The 19,917-nt window shown below is 40.6% G+C and overlaps 1 protein-coding gene across 2 annotated transcripts in view; it reads right to left on the bottom strand.

Moving 5' to 3' along the window:
* Kiaa1324l (KIAA1324 like) overlaps window positions 1-19,917 on the bottom strand; it is a 165,161-nt gene that overhangs the window by 77,035 nt on the left and 68,209 nt on the right. Inside the window, exon 2 of one of the 2 annotated variants that reach the window (XM_028776069.1) lies at window positions 3,704-3,824. In XM_028776069.1, coding sequence (XP_028631902.1) covers window positions 3,704-3,824 — 121 coding nt within the window. Of the gene's footprint in view, window positions 1-3,703; window positions 3,827-19,917 lie in introns of those variants that run through there. The other variant, XM_028776070.1, reaches the window with a different exon arrangement.

Here is a 19,917-nt window from a genome sequence, read left to right as displayed (position 1 = left end):
GTTCAGGAGGCATGCTCCCTGTAAGGCCTGTAAGGTAGATAATAAATATGCTATATGTGCTATCTGCATGACCCTGTAGATAACAAGCATGCTACTTGCAAGACTGATGGGGAACGGTAAGCACTTACAGAAAACAAACTTGGCACCAGGGCATTGGGAGAAGCAGCCGACTTCCCAGGGAGTGAGCTGAAGCTAGCAGGGAAACACAGAGCCATGAGGCCATCTCAGTGTCCAGGGCAGCATTAGGAAACTGACCAGCTCTTCCCCAGCAAAATGGACAACAGAGATCAAAACCAGTGTCATTAACGGAGGTCACTCCCTGCCCTTCCAGAGCCCTACAAGCTCTAGAATCACATATATTCAGGGATCCAACATAACAAAAGCTGATATATGACTTCTCCTTACTTGATTCTACATGGTTTCAAAAAAACAAATATAGAGTAGAGTTTACCCAATTTTCTGGAAAAGTTGATTCCATGATTATTCCCCAGGAAAGGCCTCTACTGCCCCCCCTTTTTAAAAAAAGAAAAGACCTATGTGATTATACATCAAAAACCTATAGTAGTTTCACAAAGGCCAACATCTAGGTTTGACAAAATTTATAAATCTGAGAAGAGCATATCCTGCACAACTACCACCATAACTCCCTTTAACTTACTTGAAGCCACCATGTTCTACTTTTTAATCTATTTTCTCCTGTCTGAGCCAACTGCTAAGTACCAAGAGAGCTGAAGGCACCTTGGCCACATCCTCAATGAAGACAGGCTGGCTCTGCAATCAAATATATCTGTGGTGGAGCCTTAGATCTGCCACATGCAGAACTGGGGACAGTTACTGTCCCACTTCAAGCCTATGTTTTCCCTCCAGTAGAAGGACTGTTAGAGCTGATACACACTCCTAATCTGAAAAGCTCAAATTCTCCCAAGTCTGAGTTTTCTGGGGATGCCAAATTTTCTCGAGAAGGAGAAAATTCTATTGTATTGCTTCCTGTGACAAAAAATTTTTCCTATTACATAAAACTAATTGGAGGTGAGGTATGTAAGATATATATATGAAATACAAATGAGTTATGTTTTTAGACGTGAATACCATCCCCAAGATATCTCATTATGCATATGCAAATATTCCTGAGATAACCAAGGACAGGATCCAGCTCTAAGCACCATGTCTGTCTCGATGTCAGAATAAGAAATGGTGGTTATGACCAACAATAGAAATCTAAGGTGCTGAAGACCGGGGATATGGAAGCAATGTGCATAATATTATGATGTGACTGTGTTTCCAAGTTAACTAGATCTGCTAACTGACTTGTGAGCTTTAAATAACTTCCTTTTACTATAACAAAGAAAAAGAAAAAATTCTAAGGCCAGATATAGATACATATATCATACAAGAGCTGAGACAACTTCAGATTTCAGACAAAAAACTGATATAAAACGTGTCCCAGCTATCATGTACTATTTTTAAAATAAGCATCATTTTCAAAGCATATTATGATTAAAAGAGACTTGACTACTGGAGTTTTAGAAAACTTTTTCTTGTTGAAAAGGCAAATTCAGAACTTTACATATGGAATGATGCTATGAAAATATTGACCGGAAAAGGTCTTTGCAACATTCAAGTAGAAGTCGCTCTTGTTTAGGCATGGATTTTGTAGCAAAATTAGGAACCCTTGGTTAATGTGTGTAATTCACAGTATACTGATAAGTACTAAATTATGACTTCTAGAGAGTAAGGCCCTCATTCGGAATGACTACCAATTCCCACAGGTACTATCTTCCATTATAGTCCTCTTTAAATGGGATAGCCAGAGCTAGCCCAAACCAACACATCTCCTATCCACAGAGTAAGCATTTAGAATAGTTAGTGTCTACAAATAAGGCTGGTTACAAGGAGCCAAAAAATTAATCCCAAGAGTACAAAGGATTGGCAAATACATATTTTCTAGGAAACAAATTTGCAATAAACCAACTACATCATTGTTAAACAGACTCCAGTTTCCTTTAACCACATTCTGCTTCCACTGAGAACAGATCCTGTGCACCAGTGACTATCAAGACCCCAGCCTGGCTGCATCTACTTCTCTATCAACCCCACTGTCTCTTCTGACTCTTGCTAGATCGCTTGACCATGGAGACTCTCAGGTTTTCACTGCATTTATTTCTTGCTCCTCAACCCTGAGCACCTGCAGGTTATCCTCTCCCTTCCCCCTTCCCTTCCCCCTCTCTCCACGTGGTCATGGCCGGCCTCTACTCTTCTCTACTTCTCTCTCTCTCTCCTCTTGCTCTCCCACTCTCTTAATAAACCTCCCCTCGTGGAACCATCTTGGCCTGCTGTGATCTGTCCCAAGCTGCGCCGTGGAAATCCTTTCATTGGATCAGTCACCAAAAAATAATGGTGATTTTTTTTCTGAGTTCTTCATCTGTCAAACTACTACAGTCTCCATAATACCTACTGTTAATGTTCAACTTTTCCAATGAGTAACATACACACTGTATGAATAAGAAGGAGTTGGCCACCCATTTAATAACTTGCTTACCCATTTCATTCATTTGGAAATTGAAGCTTTCTACAAGTTTTCAGAAGACCACAGAAAAATCAAAATAGTTTCTCTATCACTCTCGAACCCAGGGCTACAGCTTGTTTATTTCACTGCATAAACTTCTAACTGACAAAACAGTGTTTTGGAAGGTAGTTTATAAATAAAAATAAATTTGATCACATCTCTCTGTGTTAATTATGAACACTGAATACTTTCCAGAAAACAAGATATTGGATGTAATATTAGCAAACAATCCCATAGTCATTTTACATGGTACACTTAAAATAATTAAACTATTTTTATGACAAATAAACAGGAATCATTCCCAGAAGAGAGCTGCAGACAGTGGTAGTGATGACAGACAAAAATGAAAAGGTTCTCCTCTCTCTCTCTCTCTCTCTCTCTCTCTCTCTCTCTCTCTCTCTCTCTCTCTTTCTCTCTTCACCCTGTTTTGTTTTTTTCCAAGACAGAGTTTCTTTGTAGCCTTGGTGGTCCTGAAACTCACTCTGTAGACCAGGCTGGCTTTAACACACAGAGATCTACCTGCCTCTGCCTCCCAAGTGCTGGAATTAAAGGAATGTGCCACCACACCCAACACAAGGTTATCTCTAAGAGGAATTCTAAATGATGCATGTTTTATTCAATTAGAAAGTATTATTTTAAAACTCAGAGATAGATTCTGTCCCTCTTCTCTCTGTAATTTCAAATAAGGAAATAAATAGATTAAAAAAAATAACAACCTTAAATATTGCCCACGTCTCATTAGGCACTTCAGACAGAATGACACAAGGTCCTGAGAAAGACCCAGAGAGTAAAGTTACCTAGTGCCAAGCCTGATAACCCAAGTGCAATCCCCAGGAGCCACATGGTGGAAGTAGAGAGCCAATTCTCACAAGTTGTCCTCTGACCTCCAAACACACACTATAGCACACCTGGACCTACATACATCCTTGAAACATAGCTAGATGCTTACAAACAAAATAAAGAAAAATGTACCAACAAAATTTTCAAGAAAGTCTTATTATTTTGCTAGATATCAACACTACATATACATTGTTGCCAGGTCTCTTGTGTTTATTTTAATGGCATCTAGAACTAATGTGATGAGTTTATGGTTTAATCAGGAAAACAAATGGTCAAAAAAAACAAATCACAACATACTGCATTCTTTGCCTCTCACTGGGTCAGGCAGGCCAGAGCAATCCGCTGCAGAATTCGGAATGGCGACCCTCCACCTGGAGCCAGTGCTATCACATTCTGTATATTCAAAGTGGTAATCTTTCTGCAAACAATCACAAAAACAAGCCTTTGTTAGAGCCAGTTCTAGCTGGTGAGCTGAGTTGTCTCTATCGTCCCAAATGGCCTGTTTCCAAACTGTATCCTCTCCTAGAGTCTCATCCCTCTCCCACCCGACCCACAGCAGCATTTCCTTAATCCAAACTGTCCTGTGATGCAGAGTGGGCACTGAAGGGTGGATGAGAAGAGGGCACTCAACACTATCTATCAGCTGAAAACGCTACAGCACGCTTCCCATGTCTCCTTTGTGGGGTTTGGGAATCTAAGCAACTGACAGATAGAAGGGAACGAATGGATTGAGGAAGTCAACGGCTGCCACTGTCTCAAGTGCTTCAAATCACCAGTCATCTCCACTGATCGCATCTCACTCTGCTGAAAACTTAACAGAAGGCGCAATGACTAATCATGCAAACACCACTAAACTGCTGGGACTTTTTAAAGCTGTTCTTTAAGGCTTAATTCACACCCACCTCAGCAGAGCTGTCCTTCAAGATATTAAAACAGATCACTTACTACAATTGACCGATTAAGATACACTTGTCTCTTCTCCTGGTGACTTCTTTTATATATATGGAAAGTTTGAACTAGGGAACCAAAACAAAGTGTTACAGGGCCATGTCAACAATGAGAGAAATTCCAAGTCTACCAGGTAACAGCTTCATTTCAGTAGCCTAACCTTAGGGACTGGACCCAGAACCTCATACCTACAAGGCAAGCACTCTGCAACTGAGCTATATTCTTGCCCTTACCCTGTTGATACAAGTCAGTGTTCTGAGTGTTAACTGCCTGCTTTTCCCACTGGTTAGCCTACCTTAGTATATTAAAGACAGGCAAGAATAGAACCACTAAGTAACATCATCACAGGTCAACTGGGAATGGAAGACTATGGCTACAAGTTGTTTTTCTCACAACACTCCCTCTTCTAGAATCTGTTTTGATCTCAATGTGCTAAGAATTCCCCCAAGTCATCAGTTCTGGGCTCCCATGCTAATAGCTTTTTTTAATTTCTCTATTTTTCTCCCTTTGTTTGTTTCTCTGTCTTTCTTTGTTTTTTCCTTCCTTCTTTCCTTCCTTTCTTCCTTTTTTATTGTAAGCAGTAAGAATAAGACAGTCTCACTTTTGACAGTCTTCCACACCAAATTTCTAACAGAATGTTCCTAATTTCTCTAAGCCTTCACCAGCTGTGGTTGTTTGAAAGAAAACTGTCCATAGATAGTGGCACTATTAGGAGGTGTTGCTTTGTTGAAGTAGGTGTGGCTTTGTTGGAGGAAGTACATCACTGGGGGGCAGGCAGGGGGTGAGCTTTCACATTTCAGAAGCCCAAGCCAGACTTGGTGGCTCACTGATTCTTTCTGCTGCCTATGGGTCCAGATAGAGCACTCTCAGCTACCTCTTCCAGCACCATACTTGCCTGCATGCTGCCATGTTTCCCACCATGATGCTAATGAGCTGTAGGCCAGCCCCAATAGGATGTTCTCCTTTGTAAGAGTTGACATGGTCATTGTGCTTCTTCACAGCAAGAGAAACCAAGACACCAAACAGAAACTAAGACACCAAAATTGCTGTTGTCATTTCTAGTAATATTCAACCTATAGCAATTTACATATAGTATAAGGCCATTTTCTGCTATGTTACTTGTATTTTTTACTGAGAGTATTTTTCATACCATTTCTACCAATAATCAAAATTTCTCCAGCTTTGGCCTGACACACAACTCCAAAGCCAACTCCCTACATTCAAGTTTTTGCTTAGAAGAACTTCTGAGGTCCAGATTGTCAGTAGTTTCCATGGCAGCATTAACAAATCACCATAGCAGTCATGTATTTTCCCATAGCTCTGTAGGCATTACATCCCAGGGCTCTGACTAAATCAGGTGGACACAGTTCCGCCTTGGCCATGGGTTGTATATGTCTAAGTACTGTTAAGAGTGTTGATTTTCTAAATCATAAATGCAGCCTTTAACATTGTAGAGTTTTCTCTTTAGTGGATGAAAAACCTTTCTTGTCTTGTTTGCTCAGCTCTTGAATGAGAGCTGCCAGATTATTCCCTTGTGGAAGCTGTCTGAAGCCCAGCCAGGCAGCCCATCTTTAGATCAATGTTCCAAGCTTTCCATGAAGAAACCATTATCAAAGAACTCTTCAAGCACAGCTGGAATTGTGGCTTCCACTTCAGAAGGTCTTGCTCTAATCACAACTGCCCCAGCTTAACCAAACACAGGAAATTTGTGAATGAAAATTCCTGAAAAGAACCACACCTTTCAGTGAACTTGTGCAAGCTGGTGGGAACTTCAAGGACATGGTAAGGTAGAATATTGCAATTCAAGAATCAAATTTTCTTAAGGTATTTTTAACCCCTTAATAAGCAGCTATCATCTTCCTCAGTATCTAACCCAATACCTAGGTAACTGTTTGGTAAATCCTTTGGAATATACAGACAGACACCTAGTTTCCAGCCAACCTAAGGGCTAAAAATGCTGTTAAATAGCATCCAAAGCCTATAACAGTGTTTACCTAGCTTTGCTGTAGCCTGACTGCCTAATGTTTCCAGCAATAAATCTTGAAAGTGCCCTGTTTTATAACTCCCTTTGTTCTGATACTATAGAAGCTGCAACAAACTGTTAACACATTGGAATATAAAACTTGGGGTACCCTCAATATGTGTTCCTAGGACATGGTCACTCATACTTTTCTCCAGAAAAAATACTATCTCATGTCCTCTGAGAGCTGTGTTCTTGTGTTGATGACTTCAACGTAACAAACTTCAGCGATCACCACATGATCCTGCTCCGAGTGCTCCTGAGTACTCTTTGACAATGATTCTGGAAGGCTTTATCAATCGTGATCCTATGAAAGTTGGTAACCACCTCCAGTAAAGATGGAGCAAAAATCTTTATGCTTGACAAAAAAGGGACTGTACCTATCTGAGGTTTCTGATTTATCATCCTGATTTGAGATATGTGTGGTCTGACTTTATGTAAGGCTTTAATTAGGTAGAATTATAGCTGAACTAGTATTGCTTAGTCTTTCTTCTGGCTGAGTAAGCAGACTGTTTTCCATCATTTTTGGGTTTGGCAGGGAGCCTTTCTTTCCTCCTATACACTGGTATCCAATATTAGGTCAATAAAAGCTTCTTCCCAAATGGCCTCTTTGCATACTTGCCTTTATCATGGGTAGAACATGCTAGGTAGTTATCCAAGGAGCAGACAATACCCTGGGATTTCATCCCAGGCAGCAACAGTGAGGAGTAAGGAGACCATAAAGAACTCCAGAGTCAAATAGGGCTGAGTGTTCCGATACCCATAGCTCTAAGCTATAACTTTTAGAGACAACTCAAGAGCTCCAGAGAGTCCTGAAGAACTATAGAAAACAACCAAAGGCAGAAACCATGAGAAGCTAAGTCTACAAGAGCCAAGAAGTCACTAAGAATCAAAGACTAGAACAGAGGCCATGAATATTAGAGGTTCTGGTGGCTAGAAGAGTCTGAGAGACCTACTAAAGGTTGAAGACTCAGGAAAAGTGGAAGTTTCTGGTTTCTTTGGAGGCTCAGTTAGGTTATAATGATGTTTTTCTGGGGCAGACAGATGAATGGATATTTTGCTAAAGCAGACACGTGAAAGAATGTTCTGCTGAAGCTGACACAGGTGCAAAAATGTTTTGATACAGCAGACACATGAAAGAATCCATGATGTTTAGAAAGAACACATACATACATATACACATAAACACACATACATACACACATACATACACATGTACATGTACATGTACATGTACATATACATATATACACACATATAGTAGGAGTTCAACCATTGGTTCAATTTGCTCTGGTTCCTTAGTCTTCACTGATGAGAGGCATGTATTGCTTCATCTTACATTGCATTGGTGATCTTCACTTGTGGTCACTTCATAGAGAGAAACTCACTAAAGAACTTCTCATGAGGTTCCTGCAGTTTCTTGCCACTACTCCAGTTTCTTCAGAATTGAACTGCCCCTGCTGATTTCATGTATGGTGACTGCCAAGTGGACTGGACTACAGCTGCTGATTCATGTTTGGTGTTTGCTAGTGAACTGGACTGAGAACAAAAAAGACTAAAATTGTCCCAAAGAACTATTTCTAAACAGGTCCACTTTCCCCATATCTTAATAACATTTGTTTTTCAATCACCTCTGGTGGATCATGGGCTAAAGGGGAGGTTGTGAAAGGTATATGCCTACACTCAGGCATAGCGAGAGTTAGGTGACTGCAACCCTAGCCAGTAGGGATTGGTACTCTGAACCCAGAACAAAGAGTTTCAGCTTGACCACGAAGAACAATTAGTCTCCAGCTCCGAAAGCTTGAAGCCATAAGCCTCTTTTTTTTCCCCAAGGCTTAGAGCTATAAGCCTCTGGACCCAGAAACTTGTCTTGTGAATCTCTGGAGCTCAGCACGGCCATCAATACCCAAGTCACTGCTTTCTTCTTGTCTCTCTACTACTTTTATGTAGACAGAACAAAGGACTCTCCTGTCACACTGTGACAGTATTGCCAGTCATAGCCTCTGAGGAAGCTGGAGGAGAAAATCTATCCCTATCTGTTTCCATCCTATGTTGGGAGTCAGCATTCGTGGCTCCTGTCCGGATCACTCCAGTCCCTGCTTTGTGGTGACACTGCCTTCTCCTATGGCTGCTCTATCTCCAAAATTTCAATTTGTATAATTCTTCTTCTTCTTCTTTTTTTTTTTTTGCCATGTAAGTCAACACTATTCTAAGGATTACAGTCTGAGAATCTTGTTTTTGTGTTTGTTTGTATTTTACTTGAGAAAGTATCTCTGCAGTCTCTGTGGGGGACAGCCCAGGCTGGTCAAGTATTTGCATAATGACTTTCAAGTTTCTCTGGTTCCCAGCTATTTGTATTCAGAGGACTTTCTTATTTCCATATCCCACTGAGAATATCCTGGCCTCTATATGTAAAATTTAAGTTATTTCTTATTATTCTGGCAAAATAATGATGGTATGAAGTATGACACGAATTTCAAATGCAACACAGCCTTTGAATAAAACAGGTAGGCCTCTGACTGATTCAGGTTGCCAGTGAAATGAGAACAGAGGTAAGTACATAAAAGCAGTGTTTTGTTTTCCAACTCTAAATGTGGATGTCATATGCTAATTTATTTACCTAAGATTATTTTATCCTATCTGCCAGGTCGATGATACCCAACAATTCCAAAGAGCTATGGATGCCATTGTCACCAAATTCTGAGGATGACAGCAGGAAGCTATAATGTGTCTCTTTACAATTTTAAATACCTGAAATTAAAATCTACTTCATGCACAGGGCTGTACTTGGTGCTCAAGGATTTCAATTGCAGCCTAAACCAGATGGATTTTGTCTCAAACTCACCATTTCATAGGAACTCATAACAATTTTAAGACTCCACTCCTCACATACATCAAATGATCTAAAATGATAGTGTGGTATAGTTACATTATTGAAAATATGATATATACCCACCTAAACTCTATTCAGAGAACTAAATAATGAGAATCCTAGCACATGAATATTCAGATTAGTAGAAACCCCCATAGCACTAATTCCTTAATATGCAAGGATCACTTGAACCAGCTCTTCACTTCTTGGGACTGGAAAATGGCTCAGAGGTGAAGAGTATAGCAGCTCACAACTCAAGTTCCAACAGATCCAACCCCTCTTCCAGCCTATCTGGGCATGAGGCAGGGCACATAGTGCAGATAACAGATATATTCATAGGTACACATAAAATAAAAAAATATATAAATATTAAAAAATAAAGACAAATATCCTAGTACCAAATGATATTTTTTTAAAAGAGATAAAAACATTTCTCGTGCAAATATAAAATTAATTCATGCAAAACATTCATGACTAACTAGCAAGTCAAATCAGTAAAATATTGCTACCAGTGAAAGGAGAATTTCAGAATCATAGAAGAAAGCAAAAGGCATTTACTTAAGGAAACATGGTAAATATCCAGAGGGTAACAGTCAATTGTATTCTAAAGACAAATGCACTTTCATTTCTGGTTAGAAGACACATTCATATTCTTGCTAGTTTCTTACAACTTGGTACTATAAAACCTTTCAATGACAGTAGAAGGTACTGGCCTCTGAAATCACTCAAAAAGGTACACTTGTTAATCTGTCTGCCTATTTCAACATTCTCCATAATTTCACCTGACAAGGGAAAATTTCTTGACAATTTTTCCAACCCTTTAGAGCTCCTGATAGTTTGTCAGCACACGTATATGAGTCATAGCGTCTGCTCATGAACCAGTCTGCAAACCAAAACCTGGAACAAGAATCCAAGCCCACTCCAATGCTAAGGATGGGATTTCTTACACATGTCTGCAAACCACAGGACGCTGTAGCATGGAGACACTGTGCCCAGTACAGTGCAAAGCACGGGGATCCCTGGGAACTCTTAGGTTGCAACTACACAAAAACCAGGCAACACCCCCAAAAGAAATAGAACATAGTCTTATTCCTGGCCACAGAACACTTAAAAGAAAATAATCCTTCCAGAGAAATTGGGACTTTACACATACACACACTTTTTTTTCACGTGTCACAAATCAAGGGACAGGCTCAGACCCTCAAATAAGTGCAAAATTTGTGCCATATTACATGGAAAATACAAAATGTCAGGATATACTCAGTGAACATTTGATTCCCACAGCTTCTCCCCAAACAAAGTCACCACTAAGAAGTCTCATGGTACTCACTGTAAACTTTGGGAGTCATTGTTCAAAACTAGTTATAACATTTATAGTTTACATATAGACTACATATGTGATTTCAAATAAATTTCATATAAAAAGGATGTTAACATATTGATGACATGTATGCATCATTTTTAAATTGCATGTGTCAGCCTTCAGCACCGTAATGAAGTATGAGGTAACTAACTTGTGTGTGTTGTATGCACACAAATATGTGCACCCACATGCTGACACTGGAGGAGTACATCTGACATCTTCTCTCACTCTCTACCTTATTATTGGAAACAGGGTCGTTCTCTGAACCTGAATGGCTTTGCCCTTTGGATAGGCTCACTAGCCAGTGAACTCCTGGGATGCACCTCTCTCCATCTGCCAGTGTTGAAGTATCAAATATGCAGGCATGCAAAGCCTTTACCCAGATGCTCTTGCGTTCACTACAAATATTCTTACCCACTGAGCCATTTCCCTATCCCAAGACAATTAAAGATTATTTGTATAATTATTATTTGGCCCATAGTGCTGTCGGATCTGTGGCACCATTGTCTTGGACCTCAGGGTAAAGCAGCATGTCAGAGTAGAAGTGTATGGTGGCACACCACATCAGCAGGAAGCAATAGAGAAAGAAGAGTGAAGGTTCCACCATCATCTTCAAAGGTATAGCCCCAATAATTAAGAACTACCATCCAGGCTCCACTCCCTAAAGGCTGTTCCACTCCTCAGTGGCACCATCTTGGTGACGAAGCTTTTAACATATGGGCCTTGAAGAGACTCTAAGATCTAAACTCAAGCAGACATTAACACATATCTTACATATCAGAGTTCTCAGTCTCCCTAATGCTGTGACCCTTTAATACAGTCCCTCAAGTTATAGTGATCCCCACCTACGAAATTACTTCACTGTTATTTCATAACTGTAATTTTGCTACTGTTATGAATTATAAATATCTGATATGCAGGCTATCTGATATGGAATCCCTAAAGGGGTCACAAGTCACAGGTTGAGAACCCTTATTATATATAATATTTTATACAATAATCAAGGTCATTTTAATATATATATATGTATATATATATGCATATATATATACACACTAGTTTTTACTACCTGATATTTAATTATTAAATAAGTACTATGATCTTAAAGGCTATATGGGAGATTTAAATTTTTTCTCTTCAATGAGATTATAATTTTATCTATATGCTAGATACACACATGCACACATGCACACACACACATGAATGCATGTGAATAAAAGTTCAAACTGCAACTGCAGCACTGCAGATCAGTGTGTAGGTAAATACTCTATCTGGTCAAAATTACCTGTGAGAAGTCCCTTAACTTTTCAGAAGGTACAATGTTGTACCACTGCTCAAGAAATTCACAGAAGCCATTTTCCTCAAGTATTCCATCAAACACCCATTCCTTATAACTCAGATAACTTCATTTTAGAAGCCAACATTTCTAGAAAGATAAGAATTTTTAATGTTTAGAACTGCATTCAATGGAATATGCTGACTGAGTTTGAAAAGAAAAACAAAACTTGACTCCATGTTATGATTTCAGAGGCAGAGAACATTCCTATGAGCTGAAGCAGCTTGAAAAGATGTGGAGAAGAAGGCCGCACAGGAAAGTATGCAAACACTCGTTCCTTCATGAGTGCCTACCTTGACAGGGCATATGAGCAGGATGGCAGACTTTATAATGTGAAATGCACTAGCCTACAATGGGTTAGCAGGTGAGGATGGGAACCACAAGTGACTGAACACAGTGGGCACTCTGAGATTTCTTCCTATTAATGAGGAGCTTTGTTCCTTGGCTTCTCTGTCTAGTCTCTGTAAGCAATTTCAGAACTACCTGTAAAGGATAAATATGATGCAGACACCATCCTTTCTAATTTGAAGTCAAAAAACAGCAAAGAGGTCATGGCAAGTGTTCAAGGCACTTGCCACACAAGCATGAGGTTCAGAGTTAAGATCCCCAGTGACCGCATGAAAGTCAGGCAGTCATGAGACAGGATTCCCAGGGGTCGGGGGAAAGCTAGGTAGCAAGACCAGCCAATTTTTCAAGCTCCCACTTGAAGATCTTGCCTCAGTAAAACAAAGTGAAGAAAAATCAAGCAAGTCCCCTGGTGACAGCCTCTGATGTTCACTCACAAGCACACAACTGCACACTCACACACACGCACACACACATATATATATATACACATCACATACATATATATTTGCATAGATAGACAGATGGATGGATAGATAGATAGATAGATAGATAGATAGATAGATAGATAGATAGCAAGCAGAGGCAATTCTCAGGCTTCCAAGTCAAAAATCAATACTTGAAGGAACACAAGAGATTGGAAAAAAAAGAAATGGGTGTAATTTATTTTCTCTACTCTGTTTTTTTTCATATAAAGTTCATTATCTGAATTTTTATGCAAAGCATTGGGAGCTTCATTGTCTTAGCTTAATGCTACTCCCAAAGAACCCCTGGGTAGAAGTACTCAGTGAGCACCTGAGTGAGACAGTAAAAAAGGAGAAAATTTGAGACGATAGTGCCCAGCTCAAGTACCTCAACTCCAGCTCAGATGAGTGAGCAGACCTCAGGGTACCAGGCAGAAAGGCCAAAGGCATGCCAGCATTTAATGCTTCCACAACAGCAGAGAGGCCAAAGGCATGCCGGCATTTAATGCTTCCACAACGAGAGTAGTTCCATCAGTCTGCACTATCAAGATGAGCTCAGTTGTACCGTTCAGAAATATTTATTTTCAGATTTTTCTTTTATAAAAGGAACATGATGTTACCATAGAAACCCACTGCTAAGTAAAGTAACATATATCTGATCTATTTAGGACACAACCTTTTCATTTGTGGATACTGGATCTTTTTAGAAAATATTTTCAAAAGTTCATGTTTTAAACCTGACTCTGATGTCTTCCTTGTTAAATGAGTCTCTAGAGGTACACAATTACTTTTCTTTTAATTCAGTATAGCTTTATTGAGCATCTCACATGTGCCCTGTATAGATGACAGAGATACAAGCAGAAACAAGATTGTCAAGCAGCTGCTCTCCTGGGGCTCATATTTTAATGTGAAGGGAAGTGCATGCGGTTCCTTTCTTAGCAAGACCCAGCTTGCATGATCTCCCTCCTTTGATCCATTTAGTGAGGGGGCTGGGCAGTGGAGGGGGACAGATCTCGATTCTAGTCTCTCTCGTCTCTTAAATCACTAACAGTAAAATCCTAAATGACTCAACAAACCCAAGCTCCCCTTAAGCCATGGGAAGCAAAAGCTATGCACTCACTACAGGCCACTGGTCCTGATGAAGGGAAACCAACCATTTTCAGTAGCTGTGTGCCGCCAGGGAAATTTTCAGAAGATGGATATTCGAAAACAAGACCACGCATGAGGAAACTCAAGTCTAAAGGAGCTATTTTAAGTTGTGTCTAGCCATGGGTTTGCTCAATTTCCTCAAGAAGTTGATAGCTAGATTGTGTATAATATGAATAACCTTCATAGTACAAGAAAATAAACCTATATATGTATGTTTTAAAAAAAGAAAAAAAAGACCTATGGTCTGGGCAAATGGCTCTGCAGTTAAGAGTACTGCTATTCTTGTAGGAGACACTGTTTTGGTCACTGTTTTGAGACCCACAGAGTGGCTCAAAGTCACCTGTAATTCCAATTCCAGCAGATCTAATGCTCTTTCCTGGCCTCTGTGTGCACCAGACATGCACATGGAAAGCATCTATAAATGTAGCCAGATATTTACATAAAATAAAACTAAATAACACACTAGTGTAAGAAATGCCCTTAAACTATGCTATCTAATTGCATTTGATTAACTTATTTGTGTCTCCTCCATAAACCTGTAGAAGAATAAATACACTTCTAAAGGGAATTCAATAGAATAAATGAACAGAAATACTGTAAGCAAAAAAAAAAAAAAAAAAAACAGTGGAAATGGTAATAAACAAAGGTGTCGACAAATATTTTGGAAGAAGCATTAGGTGAGCTCTAATTGACTCCATCAAAGCAAGAAAGTCTAAACGCTAAAGGCTACGTGGAGTGTGAGGATGAGAAGGCTGGATCCTCAGAATGGAGAGCATCAGATACCACAGGAATCAGATGTGAGTAATAGACCTAAAATCAGAAGTAGATTGAAAACCTGCTTAAGAATGTAGGCTCCACAGTATTCCCTCCACAGTCAGGCAAGATGGCGGGCAGGGTTGGGGAGAGGAAGATATTTCCACTCAAGATACAGAACTAGTGAGGTTAGAGATGCAGGCAACAGTATAACAGAAGGGAAGGGCATTATCCTGAATCTCTGTTCCACCACAGGGCCACTATCCCTGCCCTGATGCACAAGTCCAGATAACTGCATCAGTGTGGTTTCCCTGCAAGTCGTCACCATCACGGAGCCTGTCAGGGAGGGCCACTTCCAGCTCTCAGTGTACCTTTAGAGTCCTTACACCCCATACTGGCTTTCCCCACAGTGCAGTTGATCAGCACACCTGCTTGTCTCCATTGAGACTAGCTGGAATGTAATCTTACCTACAAGTTAAAGAGTATTAGTAATGATAACAACATTGACAATGTTTTCAGAACCCTATCTCAGAAAAAGCCTACTTTTCTCAGTAGAATTTATCCACACAATGGTCCTGCATGGAAGGGAGGGCATCCTCACTGCCACCGCCTCATTTCAGTCACCCTTTCTGCCACGTGAATGGCCATCACCAGCAGCTTAAGTGGCCTCCCTGCTTCAGCTCCAAAACTGCCACACTCCATGCTCAGATGCACAGCAAGCTTCTCATTATGTGTATCATCTGTGCTCAAATCCAGCAACGATTTTCCATTGGCCTGAGGCTAAATCCCTAATCAGCGTGACACAGTGGGCATTTTTCTTCTTCATTTTCTGTCGTCTCCAACCTTAATTTCTAAGCCTTTTCTGCATATGAAGCACTAAAACTGCAGGAGAGTACCTTATACTCCTTGCCCGCAGGTCCAAGAATGAGAATTTTTCTCTGCCTATAACTTACATTAGCACATGGGACTCTATATAAGAGCAAATCACTATGTAACAGGATCCACTCCTGTCATTAATAGGATCAAGGACAAGAGTATAAACTGAGGAGCCCCCACCTCTTCTTTCCTTCCTTCCCTCTCTGCTTCTCTTCCTTCCTGTGTTGGGGATCAAATCCAAGAACCTTACACATATTTGTCAAGTGTTCTACCACTAAGCTGGACCCACAGTCACTGCCTCTTCCTACTCTATTCCTACCCCATAGCTCAAGAGACAGCTTCATATACAGTGACACTAGCCTGTGCATCTATTCCTCATAACTGTCCTGTCCACAATGTCTATATTCAAGAGACTGAAACTTGGAAAAGACCAGAGAGGCCTTGGTGGCAATTTCTGGCTTTAAAAAAAAAAAATATTCTTCTCTCATACAATCCAGTTTCCTCTCCCTCCACCCCTCCCAGTTCCCGTACCCCAACTCTCTTCTCCTCCAGATCCACCCCTCCTCTGTTTCCACTCAGAATGAAGCAGGCCTCTCAAGGATATGAACAAAACACAGCTTAACAAGGCCAATTAGCTCAGTTAGTTAGAGCATGGTGCAAATATTTAAATTTGTAATTACAAAGTCTCGTTCTTCAAAACATGGTATTAAGAGGATCACGACATGAGATGACACAAACTACAAGGGAGGGAGAAGGGTCCCTGCAGAGAAAGAGTGAAGTGCAGCAGCCTCCAATGAGGCCTCTGCAGGGCCCATCTTCTTCAGCTGGGAGTTGATGCTAATCTGTATTATATGACAACATCCCCCAAAGTGACAAGAAATGCATGAATTCCCTTCTAAGACAAAATTTCCGAAAGGGTGAGAGGGTCCATCTTCCTCTTGAAGGGTTGCTAATTAAGGTGGGACCTTATGGGACTGGTTGCTTTGACTAGCCAAAATAAAAATTGTACAATACATAAAAGCACAAATCCTTTTTATGGCTATTTACACTCAGTTGCAAGCTTATCTACACACAATATAAACAGAAATCTTCTACAGTGATCCAGCTGAAATGGAAAAGCCATCTTTGTTTCAGAAAAAAAAAAAGTTGAGCAAGTGGAAACTATCTAATAACCACCAAGAAAAGGTGTATGGAAATTTCCTTGCTGTTCTTGCGCGTGGCTGTAGATATAGCATATGATATAGCAATTCGGCATACAGCCCAAAGAAACCTATGAAATTTTGCTTTATGCCACTACTTCAAATAATACAGTCTTTAAAGCAATCTTAATCAGCAACAAGAGAACAAGCTACTAAATTATGGTGACCAGATAAGACCCTATACAATCGATTTTAGAACAATAATATCAAGAAATGTTTAAAGACAAACATATAACACATTTAAGTGCAAAACTAAGGCTAGGAAGTGATGAGTTGAACTGTTTTAAAACTGTGAGTGTGTGTGTGTGCATGTGTGTGTGCATGTGTGTGTCTGTGTGTCTGTGTGTGTCTGTGTGTATGTGTGTGCATGCACTTATGCATGTGTGTGTGTGCCTCTGTGTGTGTATATATGTATATGTCTGCCTGTGTATTTCTGTGCATATATATGTACATGTGTGATCCTGTGTGTCTGTCTGTCTGTATGTATGTATGTATGTATGTGTGCCTATGTATATGTGCATATGTGTACACCTCTGTGTTTGTGTGCCTGTGTGTGTGCAATAAGTATGTGAAAAAGAGCAAAGAAATGCATGTTGAAAGGTTAATGAGGGAAATGAGGGCAATCAGGCTACAACATCTGTCACCCCACTGACTGCCAGGTACGACGAAGCTGATCTGGTTGGCACGGCATTTGGTCAGCTAAGACACTTTCTCCAATAGAGAAGGACTCTTTTGTGGTCGAAAGTATAGGAGCTAAGCTCCCCTACTGGAACCTCCAAACAAGCTCTTGAGATTGAAAGCAGGTAACTGAGCAATAAATCGAAGGATGTAGGTGTCTTTTGTGGAATTCTGGGTTTTCAAATGTACTTTCTCTGAGTTTATGTGGGAAAAACATATGAACTATTCCTATTTCTCCTAACTACAATTAAAGTATGTGGTAGGAGATGCAAGGATACCACTGAAAAATGATCCCCACAGCCATTCATTAACTCCTCAGCCTAAATCGGTTTCTCTGATGGGTGTAAATCATCTAGCTAGGCTAGGTCATAGGACACAGGTCATAGGAAACAGGTCAGCAAGTTCTGTGGAAGCCTATGAATTTAAGTTGTGCCCAGGCACCCAGATACAAGGATTCTGCTACAAGTAGATAAATACTGGGATAATAGAATGGGCGGAAAGAGAAAAAGGGAGTGAAGGAGCTTGGACAAGATGTTTTGCTGATTCCACAATCTGGTTCCTGAAGGGACAACTGCACATTTGAATTCAGCCAAGCACTGGCAGAACTCAGATGGAAAGGATTTATCAAAACACAATTTAAATTCCAAAGCTAATTCTTGTCAGTGCTATGAACTTGAAACTGAGCTTCACTTATCAAGAGCTCATACAGAAATAGCAAACATAATAAAAAGGCTTTGAATAGCTTAGCATGCTAAACCTGGTTTTGTTTGCAGATTTTGTGATCTAAATAAAAAAAATAACACTGGATATTTATGTTCTTTTTCATTTAACTGGGCCAAGCAGAATCTCCCAAGCTAATGAACTTTTGTTTTTGTTTTTAAAGAAGAGTACAATCTATCTAGTATCTCTCAAAACCACTTCCTGGTGGGGGAGGGGCTACTCAAAAGTTCCATCAAAAGGCATCTTTCTAACCAGAAACTTTCTAATTAGTAAATGTTTGTTATTCTGTGTGCTTGGTACTTTCTTTGCATTTCTTCATGTAAAAGTGTGTCTCCTGATCTCATTACACTTTGGGGGTTTATTCTAAGATTCTATACAGTTCTGACTGGACAATTAATCACAGAAATGAAACCTTAGAACCTGGCCAAGACCAAGTATAATGAATTAGTCACCAGCCCAGTTGAAGGAAGCCTGGGACACCTTCTGTCCAAAATACTAATGTGAGAGCACAAAACAAACAATAACAGAAAAGCAGCAAATCAAGTCGAAACTTTGAAACAACTGAAGTGACTGTGAGTCTCCTGGCTTCCTGACTTTGAGCTGAGGGTGACCAGGTCAGGGAATCCAAGCTCAGTGTAGGCTGGAAACCCCTCAGAGAAGCCTATCTCCCTAGCCAGAGGAGCAAGGAAAGGAGCCCTATGAGAGGGAGGCCAGTGTTTATGGGACAGGAAGCCTGTGTACCTTTTCCTGTTTTCTTTCTCTTCCAGCCTGGCCCCAAGGCCAGCACTCGTTGAGAAAGTGCATCTGTACCACCCAGGAAACAGAAACACCTGAGATCCAAAGAGAAATCTTGTTTAAAGGGATGAAGGAACTAGAACTGTGCATCCTGCATGCAGGCTGTGGGAGAAAGTCTTATTCGGTTTTTCTCCCTTCATTCTCTTTCACTTAGATCCAGTCTGGTAAAATCACACCATAGTCATCAGGCTGGAACTATAGCCATCCTTTCTCTGAACAAAGGGGAAGCAAAATCAATGGGGAAAAACTGTGAAAAGACATGTGCGAGAGAATCTCCCTACTATGTACAGGAACAAACACAAGTCCCAGGCTGCAGTGATTGGGATGAGGATAGACCCAGAGGCTCCTATGCTTTAGTACTTGGTCTCCAGTTGGTGGAACTATTTGGGAAGAATTAGGAGGTATTCACTGGGAATGGATTTTGAGCGTTCTTTTTTTTTTAATTGGATATTTTATTTATGTTTCAGATGTTATTCCCTTTCCCCATCCCCCCACCCAGAAACCCCTATCCCATCCCCCTTCCTCCAGCTTCTATGAGAATGTGCCCCCACTCACCCATTCCCCCCTCCCAGCCCTCAAATTCCCCCACACTGGGGCATCCAGCCTTCACGGGACCAAGGACTTCCTCTCCCACCTATGCCCTACAAGGTCATCCTCCCCTACCTATACAGCTAGAGCCATGGGTCCCTCCCTATGTGCTCCCAGCCTGGTGGTTTAGACCCTGGAAGCTCTGGTTGGTTAGTATTTGTTACTCTCCCCATGGGGATGCAAACCCCGTCAGCTCCTTCAGTCTTCTCTCTCACTCCTCCATTGGAAACCCCATGATCAGTTCAATGGTTAGCTGTGAGCATCTGCCTCTGTATATGTTAGGCTCTAGCAGACCTCTAAGGAGACAGGTATATCAGGCTCCTGTTTTTGAGCTTTCCAAAGATCACACCATTCCCAGTCTCTCTCTCTCTCTCTCTCTCTCTCTCTCTCTCTCTCTCTCTCTCT

This window comes from Grammomys surdaster, unplaced genomic scaffold, assembly GCF_004785775.1.
Source record: "Grammomys surdaster isolate TR1022 unplaced genomic scaffold, NIH_TR_1.0 264, whole genome shotgun sequence".
Taxonomy (NCBI): domain Eukaryota; kingdom Metazoa; phylum Chordata; class Mammalia; order Rodentia; family Muridae; genus Grammomys; species Grammomys surdaster.
This window is presented reverse-complemented; position numbering and strand designations above follow the sequence as displayed.